Consider the following 21,856-nt stretch of genomic DNA (forward strand, 5'->3'; position numbering starts at 1 on the left):
GACCCAAGGAAAAGTAAAAACCTTAAGTAACCAAGAAAGTAATGTAAACTCTTTATAAAAGAAAGCACTCACAAAGATAGTCTGTCAAGATTCTTTCATACTTTCCAAGAGCACGTAATTTCTGTGTATTTCTCTCTGTCCCCCTGCCCCCCAAAATCTTTTAGTAAAAGGCTCTAAATTGTATAAAATCTTTATTAAAAAAGTTATATACCCTATTTTTTAGTGCAATTGAGTATGTGGTATATTTCCGTCTATTTCCTAACAGTATCACAAACCATTAATTTGGATTTAGACGCTTGTCATAAGTCATAATAAAAAATATTTACTTTTATTTGAACTAGGTATCCTATGGTGAGATGGTGGGCTGTGATAACCAAGATGTAAGTATTAAATTTTTTCTGTTTGGGAATGAAAAAAATAAATTATTATTACTTGACTATTTTTCTTATTTACTGTGTCACTGAGTTTAAGAACACAGGTTTGCAGTTATGTTAATTACATATTAATGCTAGAATATTTCTCTGCAAAACAGGTAATGTCCCTTAATGTGTTCCCAATTTAAGTTTTTTTAAAGCTAGTTTTATGGTTTCATGTGCAGATTATAATTCTAAAAAAGTATTATATTGTATGAAAATTAGAAACACTCTCCACCCCCTTTGCTAAATAATACAGTGTTTACTAGAATCCAGTTCACCTATTGCGGTGAAGAACTAGAATTTTAAAACAGTGCATTCTTTCGGGAAGCCCGCGGCCAGGGGTTGGGGTGCAAATGTTGAGGCTGTGATGTGAAGATATTTTCCTCCTGTCAGTAGAGTACTTCCTGTTGTACTCTGCAGCTGTCAGCTGATAAGAGCCACTTCTGGTATAAAAAGTAAAGCAGGTTTGAAAGAAAAGAATTCCTATTTCTTTTTTAGGAAGCTTAATTCTGGTTAGAGATCTGTTTTTATTGGATGCTGAGAATATTTCTTCTAGTAATTTTATTCCCTCCTTACTGTCTCAAACTTCCAGTCCCCCTCCATTTATCTTTTCCTGCAGAGGGGTAACAGAACCCTGAATTCTAAAGAAGTACTAATGCATAATGTCAGAATCCTGAGGTTAATCAACAGTTTACACAATCTGAAGATTGAACAGGGTTGGCTTGGTGTGCATTAAAGTTTGTACTTTCCTGACATGATAGGGTCCAACAGCATGTTCACATAGATGGAGACAGACTGTCCTCCTTCCCTCTGTAGAATCACTTGTGGGCTGTTTGTGATTATTGTAGAACAGTATTGCCCGATCATTTCAAGAACAGCGTTGTGAAGTCTTGGGGCACTTAGTGAAGATGATGCGTTTCTATGACCGCCCCGTTGTACTCTCTGATCCCTCACTCCCAGGCGTGCCCTTCGAGTGCTCAGATCTCCTGTGCCCGTGTGCAAGTGCTTAATGTGCTGCAGAGTAGAATACTTCTCCTCTGCATGTCTAGGCATAGATCTACCCAGAGAGGAAATCCAGGGTATCCCTTCATGTTTTGCATTGCAACCAGCTTATTCTACTTTATAAGGCAGTGAATAATGCTGAATATTAAATAAAATCCGTAAAATATATTTGCCTTTTTTGGGACCCATCTCACTTCTTGTCCTTGAAAGTTGGTATCCTCCAGTTTAACGAGAATTAGTGAATTTTTGTTCGTTACTTGGGATTATGAAAAGGGATTATATGAACCTCCGAGTTAACAAAGATGCGTGCTTTTTCTGTGCCTCCATTTCCTCATCTCTGAAACTTAACCAGTTGGATTCAATGATCTGTAAATCGGCTCCTTGATCTAAAAGTTCCGTTTCCATGAATCTAATAATACGCAGTCTAGTGGGCATATTTCAGCGTATTCTGTAATCTTTAGAGGTCTGAACCATTTCTCTGCAATTTTGCCTTCCAGTGCCCTATAGAGTGGTTCCATTATGGGTGTGTTGGGTTGACAGAAGCTCCAAAAGGAAAGTGGTACTGTCCGCAGTGCACCGCCGCTATGAAGAGGAGAGGCAGTCGGCACAAATAAAGGTGGTCATTTCATGTGAGCAAGGAAAAACTTCAACTAAATGTTTTATATGGGACTTTAAAACAGAAGAAAAGAGAAAAGAAAAACAATGCATTTCCAGGCAACCACTTCAAGGATTTACATAGACAATCCTGTAAGATCTTGAACTTGAATTTTATGGGTTGTATTTTAATAATGTAAGTAAATTATTTATGCACTCCTGGTGTGCTACGAATATTATTCCAGTTAGCCTTGGATTCTTTCAGTGGCCAACATATGCAGACATTTGTACTCCTCAACCAGTTTCTCAAAGTAATGGGCATTCTATAATTTAGACTTCAGAGAATTCCAACGATGAAGATTTTAAGAAAAGCATTTTATATTCAACAGGTATGTTCTGCTGCATGTACTGTACTCCAGAGCTGTTATGTAACACTGTATATAATGGTTGCAAAAAAAAAAAAAAAAAAAAAAGTCAGTGCTTCTAAAAAGAATTTAAGATAATGGTTTTTAAAACGCCTTTATAATAAGCTTTGTTTCTTTGTGAAACTAAATTCAGCAGGCTGAAGGAAATGGTTCATGTGATAAAGTGGGCTGGTGTCCTCTAGAGTACCTGGGTACATAAACAGAAACTCCTGTAGGTAAAAACGAATCTGTGCCATTAGTCTTTATATGTTTCTGCATCCAGATAGAGTGCAGTTCATGGGCGGGGAGGGGGGGCGGGGGAGGGGCTGAAGGGCAAAGGGTGTTAAAGTGATACATTTTTATACCAAATGTGTTTATTTTTTTGTGCAAGTAATCCTTAAAATTGGAATTGTATTAGGTGTTAAAATAAAGTTTTTAAAAAATTACTTGTATTTATACTTTACACACTCAATAAGGAAAATTTCTTAATTCCAGTTAACTTCCAGTTTTCCTAATCTAAAAAGGACAGAGGCCCAGGACACAGAATGCTATGTAATCTGTGATTTCTTAAACAATGCTTGGAATTAGGGACGTAAAAATAAGGGAAAGACATTTTTAATGTAAATTTGAAATGCAAATGTATTTTTCTAGAACATCTCTCTGGCTTTTCCTTCAGTCTAAGGGACATGAAAACAGTCTAATTATAGTAGATAAAATAGAAATAATGGTTATAGATGTTTTGACTTTAGGCAGTGTGGCCAATTTAAATAAAGAGACCTCCTGGATTAGAGCTTAAAATTCAGTTCTATTTCGCATACTACCACATATTGGTATGACAGTTCATTCAAATTTTGAATCACTCTGGGCCTTATTAAACCAGGGTGATGCTGGCTGCAGGATGTCTGTAAAGCACTCCTAAGGTTTTATTCTATAGGTGCTATTTAAATTATAAATTTTGCATAGTGGAGGTTTTATTTCAGGTATAATATCAAGTCTGGTTGGTAGAAAAATCCTTAAAACTTTAAAAGTACTTATTACATCGTATTTCTTTTATGTTGAAACTTATGGGTCCATTAGATTTCTGCTTTAATCAAAACCACTTATGAGCCTCTTAGAACTTTTTCAGAAGTCTATAAAATCTATGCAATGCTACCCAAAGGGTATGGATTAGATGGGGGATTTCAAAGGTCTCTTTTAGCTTCACGAATCCTCAACTCTGAGCAACTCTGAGCTGTTGCAGAGTGATTTTATAGCTGGAAAGCCCCTAAAACAAAGTAGGTTCATTTGTGGGTATTCATGATTTCACGATATCATAAGTATCATGATTTCGTAACACTCAGTATTTTCATGGAGATATTATAAACCTTTAAGAAATAATATATTAACGTAGCATTCAGTTAGCTTATTAGCATGTTGCCTGGAGATGCTCTGTGGTATTGTTCAATCTCCTAATTCTATATAATGATTTTTCCAAGTTACTCATTTTCCAGGAATTGGTCAAAGGAAAAAGCCTTATGTACAGCCTTATTTTAAGAGAAAGTTCCTTGTCGGAGTCAGGAACATCCCCCATTTCCAGCTGCTGCAACCCCTTTCAGTGTGTGAATTCCACTAGTTACCAAATCATTTAGAAAACATTTTGACAAAACTTAACCTCAAACATTGAATATTTTATGAAGCATCTATAAAGAAGCAAATGAAAATTTTGTTCGGTTATTTAGCAATTGGTGGAACCAGTTAGTATCTAAGATATTTTATATATGTATATGAATAAATGGGCCAAACGTGGAACTACCTCCTCCAAAAAAAAAAAAAAAAAAAAAAAAAAAAAATGTGGCCAACTATTAATATACTTTGAGACGCTTAGGCCAAGAGGTGTGATAAGCATTTTTGCTATTACAAAATACACATTCAGAATCTTTGTTGTACAAAACTCATGTAATAATTGGTGACACAAAGAATCCAAATGTGGGTTCACATTTTATAGGTGGTGAAAATTGAGGCCTTACTGCTATGAAGTGTACATTAAAATGTTCATGGTGACACATTTGAAGCAATAAACGGCTTAATTAAATGCCTAAATGAAGCTGAGTGTTTGATAAACATACATATACCATCATTCTTTCAAAGGCAGTTCATGTTTTTTTTTTTTCTTTGCTCTTTTCTACTTTAAAGCAAATTCCACATATTTCAGATTTTTAACCGTATTTGGTTTGCTCAGTGTTAGAGCCCTTTGTCCTTAGATCTCAGAAATGGGCTTCTTGATCTAATTAATTATACTAATGTTAGAAAAACAAATGTCTAATACACGTGGGTTGTGAGAGGTGAGATACTCTGTAGACATTGCAGTGTTTTCCTTCAACTCACATTTTTAAAAGAAATCTTTAGCAGATGGGTTTAAGAGGAAACGAATAGCCTCAAAAACGTTTATTTTTATAATTTTACACACATCGAGCACTTAGATATTGAGAACACACAGATGAAGGTATCCGGGTGTGGGTGTGGGAAGGACGAGTGTGTTAACAGGGAACAACTGCGGCGCTTTGATGGGTGCTGCGATGGACGCACAAAGCATTGTGGGAAACCGGGGGACTTAAACACAGGAGGTTTCATTTGAACTGATTGCTAAAGACAGATGACGTAAGCGAAGGTTTTCATGGCAAAAGGAACCGTTCAAGGGCCACTACACTCCCGAAACTTAAAAATAGTCCGGGCAGAGTGGACGTCGGGAAGGGAGGTGGAGGGTCAGAGAATAAAGCCAGAAAACTGAGCAACAGTTGAAACAAGCATTTTACACAATGTCCTAGAATTGTTTGTTTAATGAGGGTAGTGGTGGCATTTACATGTTGTTGTCTAAATACATTCTTATTTTAGCAATTTAATGAAATTATAGCACTTTTCTTATTTTAATGTAGGGATGACACAAGTAGCCTATGACTTGGAAATTGCTAAAAAAAAAAAAAAATTCTAAAGAATCTTTTCCCCTAGTTTTTGAAACTACAAATGAGAATTGCTAGTGAAGATTTTTGTTTTCCTCAGATGATAAAATCTACGTTACTCAAGACTGTAATTTCCAACCCAGGATCTTAATATTCATGATTTGAATCTGCTCCAGAGAAATAAAGTTTAAAGTGACTTAAAGATGAACTGACTTCAGAATTGTTTTCTTTTTTGATTTCAGCTTGATATAAAAAAAGAGGTATACCCCTTCTTGGCCCTTTCCATTTTAAAGTAGTAAGTATATATACTTTACAAGTCAGTATTTAACAAATTATTAGGCATATTAAAATGTTTATTTGGAAAAAATTTAATAATTTCTTAATAAATTCTTCAGAGCAACATAATTCAGTTTTTGGTAAATCCAGAACCACCTTTTACGTTCTTTGTTTCTGGCAAAGGAGACTATTATAATCCTTCACTTTTCCGCGCTTATTAAGAACTCAGAAGCCAATTTGGGAAATGAGGGTCCGGAATGTATTATGCTTATGTGTGTGTTGCTTATTCCCGGCCTCCATTTCTACTTACCTGTGTTAATGAATAAGAATAGTGTTCCTTAGGAAAGTTATAACTGCTAGTCTTTAATGGTGAAGTACTTTGAAACATTCACAAGTGTAACATCAGTGGTAGGGAACAACAGTGGTCATATTTGAATTCTTCTTGCGTTGTTTAATCTAATCCAGTAGAGGGACCCTTCATGCTAATACATTAAAACAAGAACAGTTGTAATAGGTACTAAGTTACTTTACAAAGCTGCTCAGGTTACATGTAGTATATAAGAGGCCAGCCAGAAATATTTCTGAATAATCCTGAACATAAATATGAGTTCATTCAAATTTTACTAATATTATAACTAATGCTATGACTAGTCAATAGAAAGTTTTAGTGTAACTGATTTTACCAATATTATGACTAATTAGTAGAAAGTTTTAGTCTGACCTCCCCAGTAGTTCTCATTAGAACTTTTCAAAATTTATGTTCATATATCCTTGCAGCACCTTTTATATTTATCTTTAGTATGAGAAGTGACTATTTTTTTGAATGGGTTTCACAAGTGTGCCAAAAGATGTCTTCACTTCACCAGTGCTTATCATTTATAAATGTTTGAAAGAATCCAGTTATCTGTTGAAAACAAAAAAATAAGCTTATATATTAGTGATCATATGGTTTACATATAGGAGTAATCTTTTGAATTTATGTGGTATACATGTGACCCAAGAACCATGCTCTATCAAAGAATGTGTCCTTACCCGCTCAGAGTAGCTAAATGCTTGCCATTCTTCACTGGAGTGATAAGATAAAACCTACCTCGTGTCCATCCCCTATCACACATCAGTTTTTTAGGTAGTAAGTTTGATGCTCTAAAAATTTCAAAATACCTTTTATTTTCTGAAAATAAGAATGAATGATTAAATTGTAATTGCATTTTAAAAAAGAAACACTATGTCACTATCTTGAGACAATTTTTTGAATGTATTATGGTTTCCAGGTAATATATTGCAGGTTTACAGAGAATACAGATGAGATTTCTAACTGAGTTAAAGAACATAATTTGATACTATGTTACAAAAAACAAAAGCTAAAATTGTTGTTTTATAGAATGATAGATAAAAACTTAGGAATACTGGCTGCATGCCACGGTGTAAATTTGTGCCCTAAAGAAAGTAAAACAAATAGTGTAATTCATTGGATTAAATGTTTGCCAGTCTACCTGTGTACTCACTGATTGAAATGATCCTCTCTTCCTTCCTCCCTCTCCCCCTCCCTCCCTTCCTATCATGCGTTCGTTCTTTTTTCTTTTTTCTAGACTGTGTGCATAAATATGTATATGTGTGTGTGTGTGTGTGTGTGTGTGTGTGTGTGTGCACATATATCTACATACATGAATATATGGTCTTTTAGAGGATGCAAATCTTCAAAACAAATTAGAGAGGCTTAAAAGAAATTATATGGGCAAAGTTGCATTTATTTGGGGAAGTGGTATAATTACACATTTAGGAAGTGGTTAAAATCCCAATGTCATTGCCACAAGCTGCTCAGGTATACACTATTCTGACTTAAGTAACGATCAGGCAGCCACCTGTAAAAATTATGCTATAACTATTTGATTAAGCTTCCATTTTCCAACCTCAGCTACTACTGACATTTTGTACCCTATGTTGCTTTGTTGTAGAGGGCTGCTCTGTGCATTGTGGGATGTTTAGCAGCATCACTGGCATCCACACACTCGACGTCAGTAGCATCCCCTTGTGCCCAGAAGTTGTGACAACTAAAAATGTCTTTAGACATTGGCACATGTCTCCTGGGGAGCAAAATTTCCCCTGCTGGGCTGCATGTTACCAAGACGTGAAATATTTCCTATGGGAAAAATGGAAATCATATGGAAAATATTTAAATCAATGATGTATAGACCTCCACGAATAGGAATTTTTAAATCACTTGCCAGAAGACAGTAGTAGATGCTGCAAGGATATGGTGGTGAGTAAAATAGTTTCTGTTACAAAGCAGTTCATACTGTAAAAAGATACAAGTATACTAGTCCCTAAAATACAGTACAGAATATTTAAGAGTTTCTGTTACAAAGCAATTTATATTGCAAAAGGATAAAATTACACTAATCACTAAAATACAGCACAGACTATGACAAAAGTAATTTTGGTTCTGGTGCAAGCAAGTCCAAAGTGCTTATATAGGAGGAAAGTTGTGAAAAAGAAGTAAAGCAACTAGTTGAGAACTATGGAGAGTTGGAGAACGTATGTCCCATTTTAAAAAGGCAGCACCAAAACTGAGAACAAACTGAGGGTTGATGGGGGGTGGGAGGGAGAGGAGGGTGGGGGATGGGTATTGAGGAGGGCACCTTTTGGGATGAGCACTGGGTGTTGTAAGGAAACCAATTTGACAATAAATTTCATATATTGGGAAAAAAAATAAAAAATAAAAATAAAAAGGCAGCACCAAGCGTTATTATATGGAATCTCTAGGTGATTTGCATGCTCAGAAATGCTGGTCTAGTGGACAATTTAAAATGAAAAGCGTTGGGGTGCCTGGGTGGGTCAGTCGGTTAAGCGTCTGATTTGACTGGCTCAGGTCATGATTTCATAGTTCAGGAGATCAAGCCCTGTATCAGGCTCTGTGCTGACAGCACGGAGCCTGCTTGGGATTGTCTCTCTCTCTCTCTCTCTCTCTCTCTCTCTCTGCTCCTGCCCCACTTGCCCTCTCTCTCTCAAAATAAATAAACTTAAAAAAATAAAATAAAATGTAAATAAAGCTTTTAGTTTGGAGGATTTGGTCTGTCTGGACTGTTGATTCATCTAGAACTTGAGTCTAGTTTGAACAATAAAATAATTTTTAAAATACCTTCTTCAAACGGTTAATAAATTCACCACCTCCCTTCACCCCCTACTCATTACCAAAAACCCAAAACGAAACGTATGTATGACGGAGGAGTATATTTTGTGTTAGAGAGGTGTGAGGCAGAAGATTGTTCTGTTCTGCCCACCCTTGAAATTCTAGAATTCTAAAAGGACTGTTGCCCCCTTGTCCCAGGTTGATGCTGCTTAGATACAGGCCCTTGAAGACTGAAATAATTTGGTGGAAGGGATACTTTATGAAATTATATGCACAAAAGCATTCAGTCTGAAACACTGCCAGAACCCACAGGCACGCAGTCAGGCAGCGTGTCACCCGCCTACTCTGCTCACCGAAGCAGCTTACTCTGTCTTCATTGTTCCTGTTCTGACGCCTTCAGACTCCAACACAGGCTCCTACTTAGCCTTCCATCAAAACTGGGGCATGAATACCCGCTGCTTGTTGTCTCCACCTACTGCTCACGCCCAGCCCACTCTTGATCTCATTCTCCCAAACCAGCATCTGCCACCAGCCTCCATCTCACAGAATAAAGGAAAAAGAACATACTAAGTGCTCATATTTGCTTTTGGGGCTGCTGTGTTCCAAGGGGTCCATTATTTGATAATTTATCTGTTCGCATGCCTGACTCCACTCCAGACTGAGCTCGGCCTCAGCATCCAAAACATAACAGACATGCATTCAGCCTGCGTTCTTTCAACATGGGTACACAGAATGCTTCGGTGCTTTCCATACATTGTGTCATCTGTCATACTCTTCAAAAGAGGCATTAGTACTCCCATTTCACAAATCACTTGTTTAAAGACAGTTAAGAGGCAGCAGCATGATACTATCCAGACTGGGTTAACTCTAATATCCGATGTCGTCTATGGACCCCCTCAGTCTGTTTGGTGGTTACTCCTGCTGTACCTTCTTTTCCACCTTGTCCTTCCACCTTTCCACCCTATCCTTTTTCTCACTTCTGCAGATGGACTTTTTTTTTTTTTTTTTTTTTTTTTTGCCATCTTCTCCTGCTTCTCAGACTCAGTGGTTCAAACAGGGAACTGGGGTCTTTCAAGCCACCTACGGTATCACTTCCAGAACATTAATTTTCCACTTTCTTTCTGATTCTTGTTATTTAAAGTCTAGCTATAAAATGATCTGTGCTGTTGTCTTTCACTTTTCCCAGCCCAAAGGCACTATGATTTTAGCATCTCGATTTATGCTTTCTCTTGTACTCAACAATTTAATGATGCATAAAAATGACCCTCCAGATTCCTCAAACTCAGTTTTTCCGACTTTTTGTCTTGATAGAAATGTATATCCCCTTCCTTTTCTCCTAGTAAAGAACTTTATCTCATTTGATCTCATCAGCACAGGAACACTTGCAATGTAAAGATCTCATAATTCCTAGTATCTCTCAAATCACATTGAATCCACTAAAACTATACCTTCCAACATGATTGTTTAGCCGTTTCTCTTAAAATACTTTTGGCTTCTAAAAGTCAAGTGCCACTTCATGTTTCTCTACTTCTTCATTTGTCATGGGATTAAGAACTCTAGGGGCGCCTGGGTGGCGCAGTCGGTTAAGCGTCCGACTTCAACCAGGTCACGATCTCGCGGTCTGTGAGTTCGAGCCCCGCGTCAGGCTCTGGGCTGATGGCTCGGAGCCTGGAGCCTGTTTCCGATTCTGTGTCTCCCTCTCTCTCTGCCCCTCCCCCGTTCATGCTCTGTCTCTCTCTGTCCCAAAAATAAATAAAAAACGTTGAAAAAAAAAAATTAAAAAAAAAAAAAAAAAAAAAAAAGAACTCTAAATCATTGGGTTAAATCTAGCTTAGTGTGAATACTGAATTCTATAACGCTTTAATCTGTTTCATAAAGGTTTTAAAGCAGTTTCTTCTCAGCGAGGAACCATGGATGCCCCTTTCTCTGGGTCTATAATAGCAGGGCACCCCTAGGGGGCGCTCCGCCTCACAAAATATAAGTGACTGGAGCTTGACAGAAGGGATCATTTCAAAAGTGTGGCCTCACAGAAGAACCTCAGCCCTTAAGAAAGAGTTTGGGTTAGAAACAAGTTACAAAACCTACTTAGGTTCAGAGCCTTTGAAGAATGACTTGAGCTAGCCCTGAGTATCCAGGGCTAGAGCTGGAAGGGCTGAGCAACGAGCACTGGACAGATTGCGTTTCTCCTTGGCTTCCCTTCAGCTGACTCAGCAAAAGTAGTTGGTGTTTGCAGAACTGCCCTACTAGGAGCGTCCTTGTGGCGGTGTGTATAGTATTATATTGAATTGAATTTGGACAAAGCCTGCTGTGTATCTCTTTCCGCAGGGCAAAATTACCTGCTACTATCCACTTATTATAGGGGCGAAATTATCAGGCAATTAGCCTTTGAAAGACTTAGTCATTAGTCCAGGAAAGGAGCAATAATAAGTGATAGGAGTTAGGTACCAAAGCAGAAAGATGACTTCCAAGTTTTTCTGGTGCATTCACAGGCTTTCCAGTTCTGAGGTCCAGATGGTACTCTGGACCTTCCTAGCCCCCATAAGAGTGACCACCATTCCCTCGAGTGAAGATCCTAACTTCATGCACGGAGGTCGCTTTTCGCCTCACCCTCGACCTTGGTCGTCAGTCGACGAAGGGCTATTTGTTTTTCCAATTCTGTATTAAGGAAAAGAGATGACACAGGGGGTCAAACACCAAATGAGCATTTAAAATTCTGCAGGCTGCGGGTAGGCAGCCACATTTCCAGGGCAGCGGGAGACGCGCGTCCCCAACGGGGGGAAGCCCACTGTCTCCGCCGCGGGGCTGACGGCGCGCCACGGCGGCCCCGGGACCCCGCGCCGCCGGCCGTAGCCCCGCCCCGCCCCGCCGTACTGTGCGGCCGCGGGCCCCGGGGCCCCGCTCCCCGCCCGAAGCGCCGCGCGCGTGCGGGGGGCGCTGTGCCTGCGGGCGTGCGTCCGCGTGTGGGAGATGAATTGGAGTCACACGACTGGGTGTTTCCTTCCGAGTGGTTTTGATTAGCAATCCATTAGGGGAGCGTGGAAACTTTTTTTTTTTTTTTTTTTTTTTTGTGGCTGAAAGGATGAAAACTGAGTAAGTACACAGAACTTTGAACTTGAAGCGGAATGAAACAAATACAAGCAAAACCCTAGCAGTAACCATGTCCATTCAAACCGTGCATTCCCTTTTTATGTGAAAAGCCGTGAATGCTTACAGGAAAGTGGCAATTTAAAACGGAATGAAGGGAAGCAGTGAAGAACCATGAAAGGCTGGAAGCAGGACTGCTCTAAAAGCGGAGGAGAATGAGGAACTGCTCGGGCAAGCTGGCCTGCATCCCGCGGTGCAACAGGCACTTTTGGTTTTAACCTATTGAGCTCTTCAGCGCTGTTTCCAGACTCCAGATTTACTTTGGTATTGTTTTCTCTTTTCCTGTAAAGTCTTTGCTGCGAGTTTAAGGATGTTGTGAAAATAAGGCATCACCGGAAGCAAAAGTTTGGCAGCCTGAGGATACGCTCAGGTTATTAGTTACCACTATTATTATTTTGATGTCTTTTTTTAACCCAGGCCAGCCACTTTTCACTGTCACCCATGGAAGGGATCTTATTAACCGCCTCAGACTTTGGGGACCTATGATTCTTTGGCATGATCCTTCGGAAAGTTCTTAAGCGGGGATGGAGCAAGCTTGATTTAAAGACTGATTTGTATTTTTTCATGCTGACCAAAAAGAGCTGCTATGACTTTTCCGGCAACGTGGACGGGGGCCAAGTGAAGCTGAGCTGGTCATGGTCTGTCGTCCAGTGTTCCCTTGTCGTCGGCGATTTTGCCCCCGGCCCTTCTTGGTGGGCTTGGTGGTGGCAATCTGTCTCTTCTACCAGACCCTGACACTCCGAGGGACGAGGAAGCTCACAGCCGCTGACCCTGGGGCTGCCCCAAACGCATCCACCAAAACCCAAGCAAGCAGATGTGAGAAAGGACTGTCCCTGGACAAACAGTGCTTCCTTCTCCCCAGTAACGCGCAGGAAATCAGAAAGGTAAGGTGGTCATAAGCTTAACCTTGACATTTTCTGCAAAGATAGCAGTCTGCCTCTCTCTGTCCTTTGCGTAAAACTAAAATTAACTTCCAAGAGGTCTGAAAGGGATCCAGAGTATAGCCGCCCAGAGAGTGACCTTATGACAGTTAGCTTCAACTTCTGTTTACTTCCAGAAAGTCCTGGCCATTATTTTGTCTCCTAGAATTGTACTTCATTTCAGCTGAATGAAAAAGACAATTTGGAGGATGTTGGCGTGGTGTAAATTCTTTCTAAAATATTAGGATTCTAAGAGATCTGAAGATTTACAGTTCAGAGACATACAGATTCATAACATTTGGTCAACATTGAGTGTTTCCTCAAGGTAGTCAGTATGAGTGACCAGACCATTCCAGACTCAAAGATATTCCAGAATTCCATTTTATAATTGATTGAATCGATTTTTCCTTGGTGAATGCATTTCTAAAGCAACATATTTATTTCTGAACCATTTAAAAGAATAGTATAATACCTTTCCTCAAAAGAACTGATGCCCTGAATTTTATTGTTTACAGAATTTGGGAAATATTGATTATTCTACACTTACACTATTTTAATTAACTTTACGAATTTTGTTAAGCGTTGGAATGAACACAAAACACACACACAAAACCCCACGGGATTTCTATTTTAATATTCCACTCTGTTTATGCCTGTCAGTGAAATGATGACTTTTAATATAATCCAACCTAAAAAAGAAAAAATAGAAAAAAAACACACGCAAAAATCCATAGTGGCAAAGCTACTGATTCCTGTGCTACAGCAAGAGGTATAGCAAGATAATTTAGGAATCTTTAAGTGCTTTCTTATACCTGCAGTAGATTTAGGTAGAGCCTATGACTGTGGTTATCGTTGGGAGGAGAATTTCCTGTTGAATATACGCTGCTCCTGCCATTATTGCTAATAACTCCAGCAGTGCTGCCATCTTGTTTCAAAAACTCCCTTATGTATTTCTTCTCAGACTCTTCAAACCCTGTGAGGCAGGTAAGGGAGTTGTGACGGTCATCATTTCTCAGTTACGATGACTGACATTCAAAGATGTTTAGGCAGGCCACAGGGCTAGCATGTGACATCGTATCTCCACCTGGTTCCTGCCACAGGACTGGTGCTTAAATCGAAGTGAGTTCAAAGCTCTAATACTAATTCATGAAAAAACAACTGTAAGAACTCAATGAAATACAAAATAATATTAGATTACAACAAAAAAAATTTTAACCCTTAAGTGAGTGACTTAGCTTATCAATCAAGAAACATCTTGACCGAGAAATATAGTATCACTAGAAACACTTCTGGATGGAACTTCAACTGGCAAGTGTGAATCAATTATTAAAGGTTCTGAAGTCAGGGAAGAATGTGTATGTTTTCTTCATTTTTTTTTTTTTTTTTTTTTTTTTGCATTTTTTGAATACATTGAATTTCTAATGGGTGTAACCTGTGACTTGGAAAGTCACTTCTTGGGTTTTTTTCCAATGTTAACACATATAGTTTCTTTAAAAATAATTGAGATGGTTTTGCTCTTTAAGTACGTACAAGTTTTGCTAAGAATTGTGGATAAAAGGTTTTCATTCATTAACTCACAGCCCTTCTTACTCCCTGCTTGACTTTACGTGACTCCTGCCTTTGCCTGTAACTTAGGCATATGTTAACTGTTATTTGTAGACTGGCACAGAGAATTCCGTTTCAGCTTTGGTTCTCCTGCTACTTACAAACCATCTGAAACTTATTGGCTGGTTGTGTAAAGCATTCACTCTAGAATTTTCTTGACATACACAAAAATGCCAATCACATGATTTTTTCCACAAATGGTTCACAGTCTTAAATATTTTAACCATAAGCAGGATTCTTAATTCACAATTATAGTTCAGAAGCCTGGTGGATATGATAACTGAATTTCCAAACATTTGCCATGTATCTCTATTTTTAACTTGTGTCAGCCTTTGGTTTAGAGCCAGTTTTTATTAGAGATAGAAAGGAAACTAGAAGAATCATGTGGAAGTTAGTTAAAACCAGATATAACTTAGTTCTTCTTGTGATACGTGTTCCAAAACAAGAATCAAATAATAATCCAGTTTTGAAGATTAAACATTCTTGAAGATAAAGTGAAGAAACAAATGTCTTTGGGATCAATATATAGATCTTTCTCAAAAAGAGCTACCTTATGAAGTTCATTAAAAAACTGATGGCATGCTTACACAGATTTTCCTCAAGACCTAAAACACAGCTTTTGGGCATTTTATAGAAGAAGCATTGTTTCTATCTAGAAATTTGGGGTTTTGTTATTACTTTTATTTACAAGCCAAAATGTTCACTTTTCTAGGGCTTTCCCTTACTGGTATCCATCCATTTTAAAGAGATTTTAAAAGTTACTTAAAATAGCTGATTGTGATCTAAGGTTCATGGGTTCCAGGAAGTATTTGGATTTTGAAGATGACCACCAAAGGCAGGCATTGCACACAAGCTATCATGCATATGCATATGCACAACAGTCTGGGAAAAATCATGGTCCTTCAGATATTCAAACCTAAAGAAATATTAAGAAGCAAATAGACAAAGTGCTTAAAAAGCAATGCATTTAAACTTTATTTGCCCTTCCAGGAAGTGTAAGTTGGGTTTGGAATTATAAATCTGAAAAAGGAAAACAAAATCATAATGAAAGGATCCATGCAAGGGCATTTGAAAAAGCTACTGTGAATGCTGTAGTGTCTATACGGGATAAACATTCAGAAACTAAAACACACTCACAGTGTATTTCTCGAATCACAGTTTTCATAGTTTCTCGAATCGAATAAGCAGTAACTATTTCCCAGTCTTTTGGTTGCAGTTCTTTCTAAGAGAAGACCTTTTGTACCTGTCAGCCAAGTCATAGAGGGTTCTGCGGTAGCAAATATTTAAAGATGGGTGACAGACTGTGCCCTTTACACCTTTACAACTGGGACCTGGTTCACTGTCTAAAACTGTTTTCAATACAGATTGAGATCATAGTCTAGTATATGCCAACTTTCCGTAGTGAGGGAGTACTCTCCCTCTTCTGGCCAAATTTTAATTCTTTTTTTCCATCTGAACTTTCCAAAAGGACCTTGCTAAGCAGCTGTACTTCTATCATTTCTTCTGGGTTTCCTCCCAACATTAGTTTGAATTTGGGCTGATAATCTGCTATGTTTTAAAACTGTTTCAATTTAATGTCTAAACCAAAGACAACTTCATTTGTCTTCACTGAAGTAGATCACTCAGTAGATTTATTTATTTTTTTGGAATCTAACCCTTTAATATTTCACAACATAAGAAACACATTAAATTATAAGCAGACACAATGAAAAAAAAAATATGCTCAGTATAGATCATTAGTGTGTGCTCCTTTAATGGAAACTTTACTATTTGGAGAATATGTTTATACTCACCGTAGCCATGTGTTACTGATTATCTCCTGTTGGTGTTCCAGATGGAGAATTTCTAGTTCTTTGTTGCTTGACGAGTCATTCTCCATTTCTTTTGGATTCTCCATTCTCCTTCAGTGACTGCTCTCTACAACTACTCTTCCCAGGATCCAACCATAATCCAATGCAAATAATTGAATGTTTTCATACAAATATACTTTGTGTAATTTATTTGTGTCTCTAATAATACATTATTTTTAACATTGGAAAATTTCTAAAAATGGATTGTTTAGCCCAGGTTTTCTATAAACAGAACCTAAGACAAACACTTGCAAGCTAACACTTTATTGGATGTTGCGATCCCAGGGACGCAAGAGTAGGTAGGGGAAGGAATAGGGAGAGAAACAAATGGGTGCGTTTATGGGAGACATAATCAGAGAGTCTGGAGGAAACCCTGCATCTCAGAACAGGTATTGTGGGGAAGGTCAGGAGGGGCAAGCCGTTTACCTCCTGGCTTTTCCCTTCTTCTATCTTTCACCGGTTAGAGTTGTTGCAAGCTGCTACGACATAGTGTTACTTGGACTCTCGGGGTGGCCACTGGGGAAGCTGGGGCCTCAGTGGGGGCAGTACTGCTCCCCACTCCTCCTTTTCAAGCAGTATTGTGCATGGGAACACTCCCAGGTCTGTGGTGACCAAGGTGATAAAAACAGTGTCCATCACTTACCACAACAACATGGCAGGAGTAATGTCGCTGGAGGGGTATGTGAGGCATGGTGATCTGGCAGCTGATACAATGGTTATGCTAATTTTGCCTTCTAAAAGTCACAGAAGACGCTCAAATGTGCTCTTACTCTTGGGAAATGGCATCGCTCTCTTTAAGTGAAATGTTTGTAATTATCTCACTAAGAACTCTCTTCTCCAACTGAAAAAAAATTCTCGCTTCATCTTTACCCTTTGTCATCCTAATCCATTTCGTTCATTCATTCTTTCATTTTCTTCATTCCTACAGTGACTATTTATCGAGCAGTTTATTGGTGCCAGACTCTGTACTAGTCGCTGGTGACACAGAAATAAAGGGCACTGTGAGACAGACAAGTAACTAAATAAATGCTAGGGAATCCATAACTTTACTAGAACATTTTGAAAGATGAGAAGGAGCTAGAAAGGGTGGAGAAAGAGAAATGTATTATAAGCAGATAATGCCAGATATGCAAAGAAGAAATTCAATGGTGTGGTAGATTTGGAGGATTCAATGTATTCACTATGTGGGGTGTGTGTGTGTGTGTGTGTGTGTGTGTGTGTGTGTGTGCACTGTGATAGGGGAGCAGAGCAGAAAGGCAAATAAATAAGGTAGAAAATTCAGCAGGGTCTAGATGTGGGAATGTGGTCATGATAAGGAGTCTGGATTTTATCGTGAAGGCAACAGGGGACCCCTGAAGAGTGGTAAGCAAAAAGTGGCATAAATAGATTTATGTTGTAGAGAATGCTCCAGAACATATATTGCAGAATGGACTGGAGGGGGTAGAAATGAATGTAAGGAGATCCAGCTGCAAGGCTGTTTCCCAGTGCCTCTTCTTTGCCAAATCTTATTTTCTTCTTGTGTTGAACACCTCCTCTCAACCTTTTCCAGAGGGATTCCAGAGTTATTCTTTGTTAGTTACAATATTGCCATTTCAAACCTTTCCAGTGGACCATGCCTTCTGCCAGTAAACATACTCATAACTGACAACAATAAGCCGCCTTTGTTCCTGGCAATCCACTGAACCCAGTGTGCTCCTTCTCTCCTTTCCCTCAGAGAAACTATGGCTGGTTCTCCCTGGATTCACTTCCTGGCCACCCCACCCATTCCTGAAATTTGTCTTCACTGACCCCTTGACTACCAGATGAAATGATTTATTTCCAGTCTACATCCTTCTTCTCTGAAGCATTTTACACTATTGGCCAACAACTCTATCTTGAAACTTCCCTTTTGAATTCCATGTCACAGTGGGATTATTCTCTGACCTCTGTGGATAACTGGTGGTCTCTTTTCAGGATCCATTTCCTCTGATGCCAAAGTTAGTGTATTTGAGCTTTCAGTTGTCTTGTTTTGTACCTTCCCTTGGTGATTATATCAACTTTATGTACTGTTAATTTTCAATCTGTAAAGATAACTTATAGGTATATTCTTAGCTTGGATCTCACTCTTGAACCCCCAGATCTAGAAATCCAATTTCTTGCTTTTATTGAGGAGTAATAAAAACTGTTTAAACTCAGATATTTTTCTTTCACAATTTTTATGCCCAAATCAATGATTCCTCTTGGCCTCTCTGTTCCTGTGAAAAGGACTCATCCAATCCCTATTCTCCTCAATGAATAGATTTTAAACCTCTTTAGGGTTACGTTTGAAACTACTTACTCTTTCTCTATACCTTGCCCCTCACCTAATCCATTGGCCTGGCTCCTTACTAAATCTGTCGGCCTATCACTGATCCACATGGCCAGCTCCTAATTAGAAAGGCCACAAGATTTTTCAGGTTTCCCTATTTTCTTTTTTTTAATTGTTACTTAAAAAAAAAATTTATTGTGGTAAAAAATCCCACAAAATGTAGAATTTACCTTCTTCATCATTTTTAAGTATACAATTCAGCAGTATTAACTCTATTTATACTGTTGTGTAAAGGCCACACACTCTTGCCTTGTTCACAACCCTTATTCCGAACCATTTGTTTCAAGCTAGCTCAATTTCTATATTGTTTCCCAGTCTTTTCTCCATTTCCCTGGCCTCTGGCCCATTCCTAGATGTCCCGTTTGTGGTTTATAGACTGCCTTTACACATACTATTCCTTTTCCAAATCTGACTTCTGATTTCTCTCTGGAGACCATGATGCACATTTGGCCCTTTATTATGCTAAGTAATTTTAGTAAATATCACCTTAGCACAAGACTGTATTACTGGTATATAATGACTTTTTCCAAGCCCCCAAATGAATCCAGATAATAACTAATTAATTTTCCAAAATCTTAGAGTTTACCTTCACAATCTTAATGCTGTATCCCCACTGCCACTAACCTAGGCTATTTTAGTAATGTAAATAGTTCCCCTTCAATCTACTGGGTATTCTAGGCCATTTGCGTACAACTCCTATGATCTCTCTCCTCAGTAGCCTTCAGGAGTTGTTGTATTGAACCCACTAAATTGAGTAGAATCTATCCCTCTCACTCTTAGTATGTCGTAGCATGCTTTTATGGCCTTACGTTCCACTCTGCTTTTATTTGTAATGCATAAGCCAGCCTTACCCTAGTTAACCAAATGCCACCATCTCTGTCTTTGTCTGGAGTCCTCTCCAGTGAGTCTGCCCCAATCAATACCTCTAGAAATCTTCACAATCATTCCTAAAGCACTCTGGAAACTGGAATTTCACCTCCTCCTGGTGGCACGCCTTGTCTCTATGACTTGATGTGTGCTTAAGAATCCCTAATAAAACTTATTTTTCAATATAATTAGTTAGAAATGAAGAAACATGAGACTGTTAGAACTGGAAACAAGTTAGAGATCATTAGATTTGAGGTCGTTTTCTAAGTGAGAAAAATGAAACTTGCGGAAAGAAAGTGCCTCTCAGAGTAACAAATGGAGTTGATAACGATGACAGGTTTGGACTGAGACCTGTGCTTCTCTAGCTATATCCATCCTATTTTGCTATACTAGCTCCGTTCTATTTCTGTATACTCCATTCTATTTCCATATACTCTCTCCCTTCTATTTTCATATAATCTTTTCATTCTGTTTCCATATACTATCTCCATTCTATTTCCATATACTCTCCATTCTATTTCTGTATACCATATCCATTCTATTCTTGTGTACTATCTCCATTCTATTTCCATATACTCTCCACTCTATTCTCGCATACTATATTTATTCCATTCTCGTATACTATATCCATTTTATTCTTGTATACTATCACCATCCTATTTCCATATACTATCTCCATTCTATTTCCATATACTCTCCATTCTATTTTCATATGATCTCTTCATTCTATTTCCATATACTATATCCATTCTATTTCCATATACCCTCCATTCTATTTCCATACACTCTCTCCATTTGTTGGCATTATGGGTTGAATCGCATTCCCCTCAAAAAAGATATGTTGAAATCCTAATCCCAGTACCCCAGAATGTGACCTTATTCAAAAATATGGTTGTCATAGATATAATTAGTTAATATGAGGTCATACTGGAACATCGTGGGCCCCTAATCCAATATGACTGGCATTATATGAGGATAGTCAAATGAAGACGGAGACACACGGGAAGCATGCCATGTAATGATGAAGACAGAGATTGAAGTTGTGCAGCTGCAAAACAAGAAACCCCAAAGATTGCTGGCAAACCAGCAGAAGGTAGAAAGAAACAAGGAAGAATTCCCCTACAGTTTTCAGAGGCAGCATGGCATGGCTGAAACCTTGATTTCAGGCACCTAGCCTCCAGAATCGTGAGACAATGTGTTTCTGTTATTTTAAGCCACGTTTGTGTAGTACTTTGTTACGGTAGGCCTAGGAAACCAATAAAATTGAAGAGGCAGAACAGTTCAGCACATGAGCTCTGGAGTCAAATTAATAGCACTTGTTACCTTGCTACCTTGGGCACATTTCTTGGTCTCTCTAGGATTTCATTTTTCTCACCTAAAAGGGATATCTTATCACCTTCCTTACAAGGCTAACATGAGGCTTAAATGAGATAAATCTTGTGAAGCACTTATGTGGTTGACACACAGAAAGTGCTCAATAAATATTAACTATTATATAATTTCCTTGAGGATTTACTCATCCCCGTAGTCCTCACAGACTCTGCCGTTTGGCCTTCACAAAGTAGGTGAGCAATAAATAATGGCTGCGGTGAACATGAGTACCTGGGTGAGGAGTGTCTGAGATGAAAGCCTTGTTGAGTTTCTCTCCCTCTCCTCCAGCATCTAAGCTGTTGCCTTTCCACACTAAAATGAGCCTTTGCAATCAAGACGAGACTTGGGGAAGCGGATATGTCAGTCAGAGTCAGGCCTATTTATCTGTAGGCAAGGTGTTTGGTTCCGGCTGAGTCTTTCCTTTTTTTTTTTTTTTAATTTAAGATGCTGGGATTAATGACATGCTATAGTTGAGGATGTGGAGAGATGAGTTGGATGGGGAGTACAGGAAAGAGGTGAAGATTTTGGACTGTGAACAAATACATATTATTTATATGTTGTCTTTCTCTCTACATACAACATAAGCTCCTTATGGGCAAGGCTATGATTTAAAGTGTTTACTGCATATGGCCCCAATGCCAAAACAGTATCTGGCATGTAGTGAACCCTGAGTAAATATCTTGTCAGTGAATAAATGAATGGATGAACTTTGTGAGGATCAGAGAAAGCCTACTTTAAAGCAGAGATGAGAAAAGGAGAGGAGGTCCCTCCATCTCTTTTTAATTTTTGTTGAGCTTTCAGATCCAGCACCCCATCTTTTTCTTGTGCCTCGAACCCCTTTCTGTACCATCTGTTCTTATACCTGCGACTAATGCTAATCATCTGCCATCTTGCTACACTGAGTGTGCTTCAGTTATCATCCATTTCTCCTGTTCTCTTCAGCTCATTTGTCTCATTGGGATCTTTATCCTGTAAAAGATCTCAGGTATCTACC

At 38.6% G+C, this 21,856-nt stretch overlaps 2 protein-coding genes across 7 annotated transcripts in view; both read left to right on the forward strand.

Annotated features, from left to right (window-relative positions):
- The window catches only part of ING3 (inhibitor of growth family member 3), a 31,327-nt gene extending 24,209 nt beyond the window's left edge, over positions 1 to 7,118 (forward strand). For both annotated transcript variants that reach the window (XM_060632974.3, XM_060632975.3), the window contains exons 11-12: positions 342 to 380; positions 1,916 to 7,118. In XM_060632974.3, coding sequence (XP_060488957.1) covers positions 342 to 380; positions 1,916 to 2,032 — 156 coding nt within the window. In that variant the 3' untranslated portion in view covers positions 2,033 to 7,118. The remainder of the gene's footprint in view (positions 1 to 341; positions 381 to 1,915) is intronic.
- Positions 7,119 to 11,529: 4,411 nt separating this feature from the next.
- Positions 11,530 to 21,856, forward strand: part of CPED1 (cadherin like and PC-esterase domain containing 1) — a 268,681-nt gene continuing 258,354 nt past the window's right edge. For 2 of the 5 annotated variants that reach the window (XM_060632977.3, XM_060632978.3), the window contains exon 1: positions 11,534 to 12,786. In XM_060632977.3, coding sequence (XP_060488960.3) covers positions 12,538 to 12,786 — 249 coding nt within the window. In that variant the 5' untranslated portion in view covers positions 11,534 to 12,537. Of the gene's footprint in view, positions 12,787 to 21,856 lie in introns of all 5 variants that reach the window. The other 3 variants (XM_060632979.3, XM_060632976.3, XM_060632980.3) reach the window with 3 other exon arrangements.

The sequence above is a fragment of the Panthera onca genome, chromosome A2, assembly GCF_046562875.1.
Source record: "Panthera onca isolate mPanOnc1 chromosome A2, mPanOnc1 haplotype 2, whole genome shotgun sequence".
Taxonomy (NCBI): Eukaryota; Metazoa; Chordata; class Mammalia; order Carnivora; family Felidae; genus Panthera; species Panthera onca.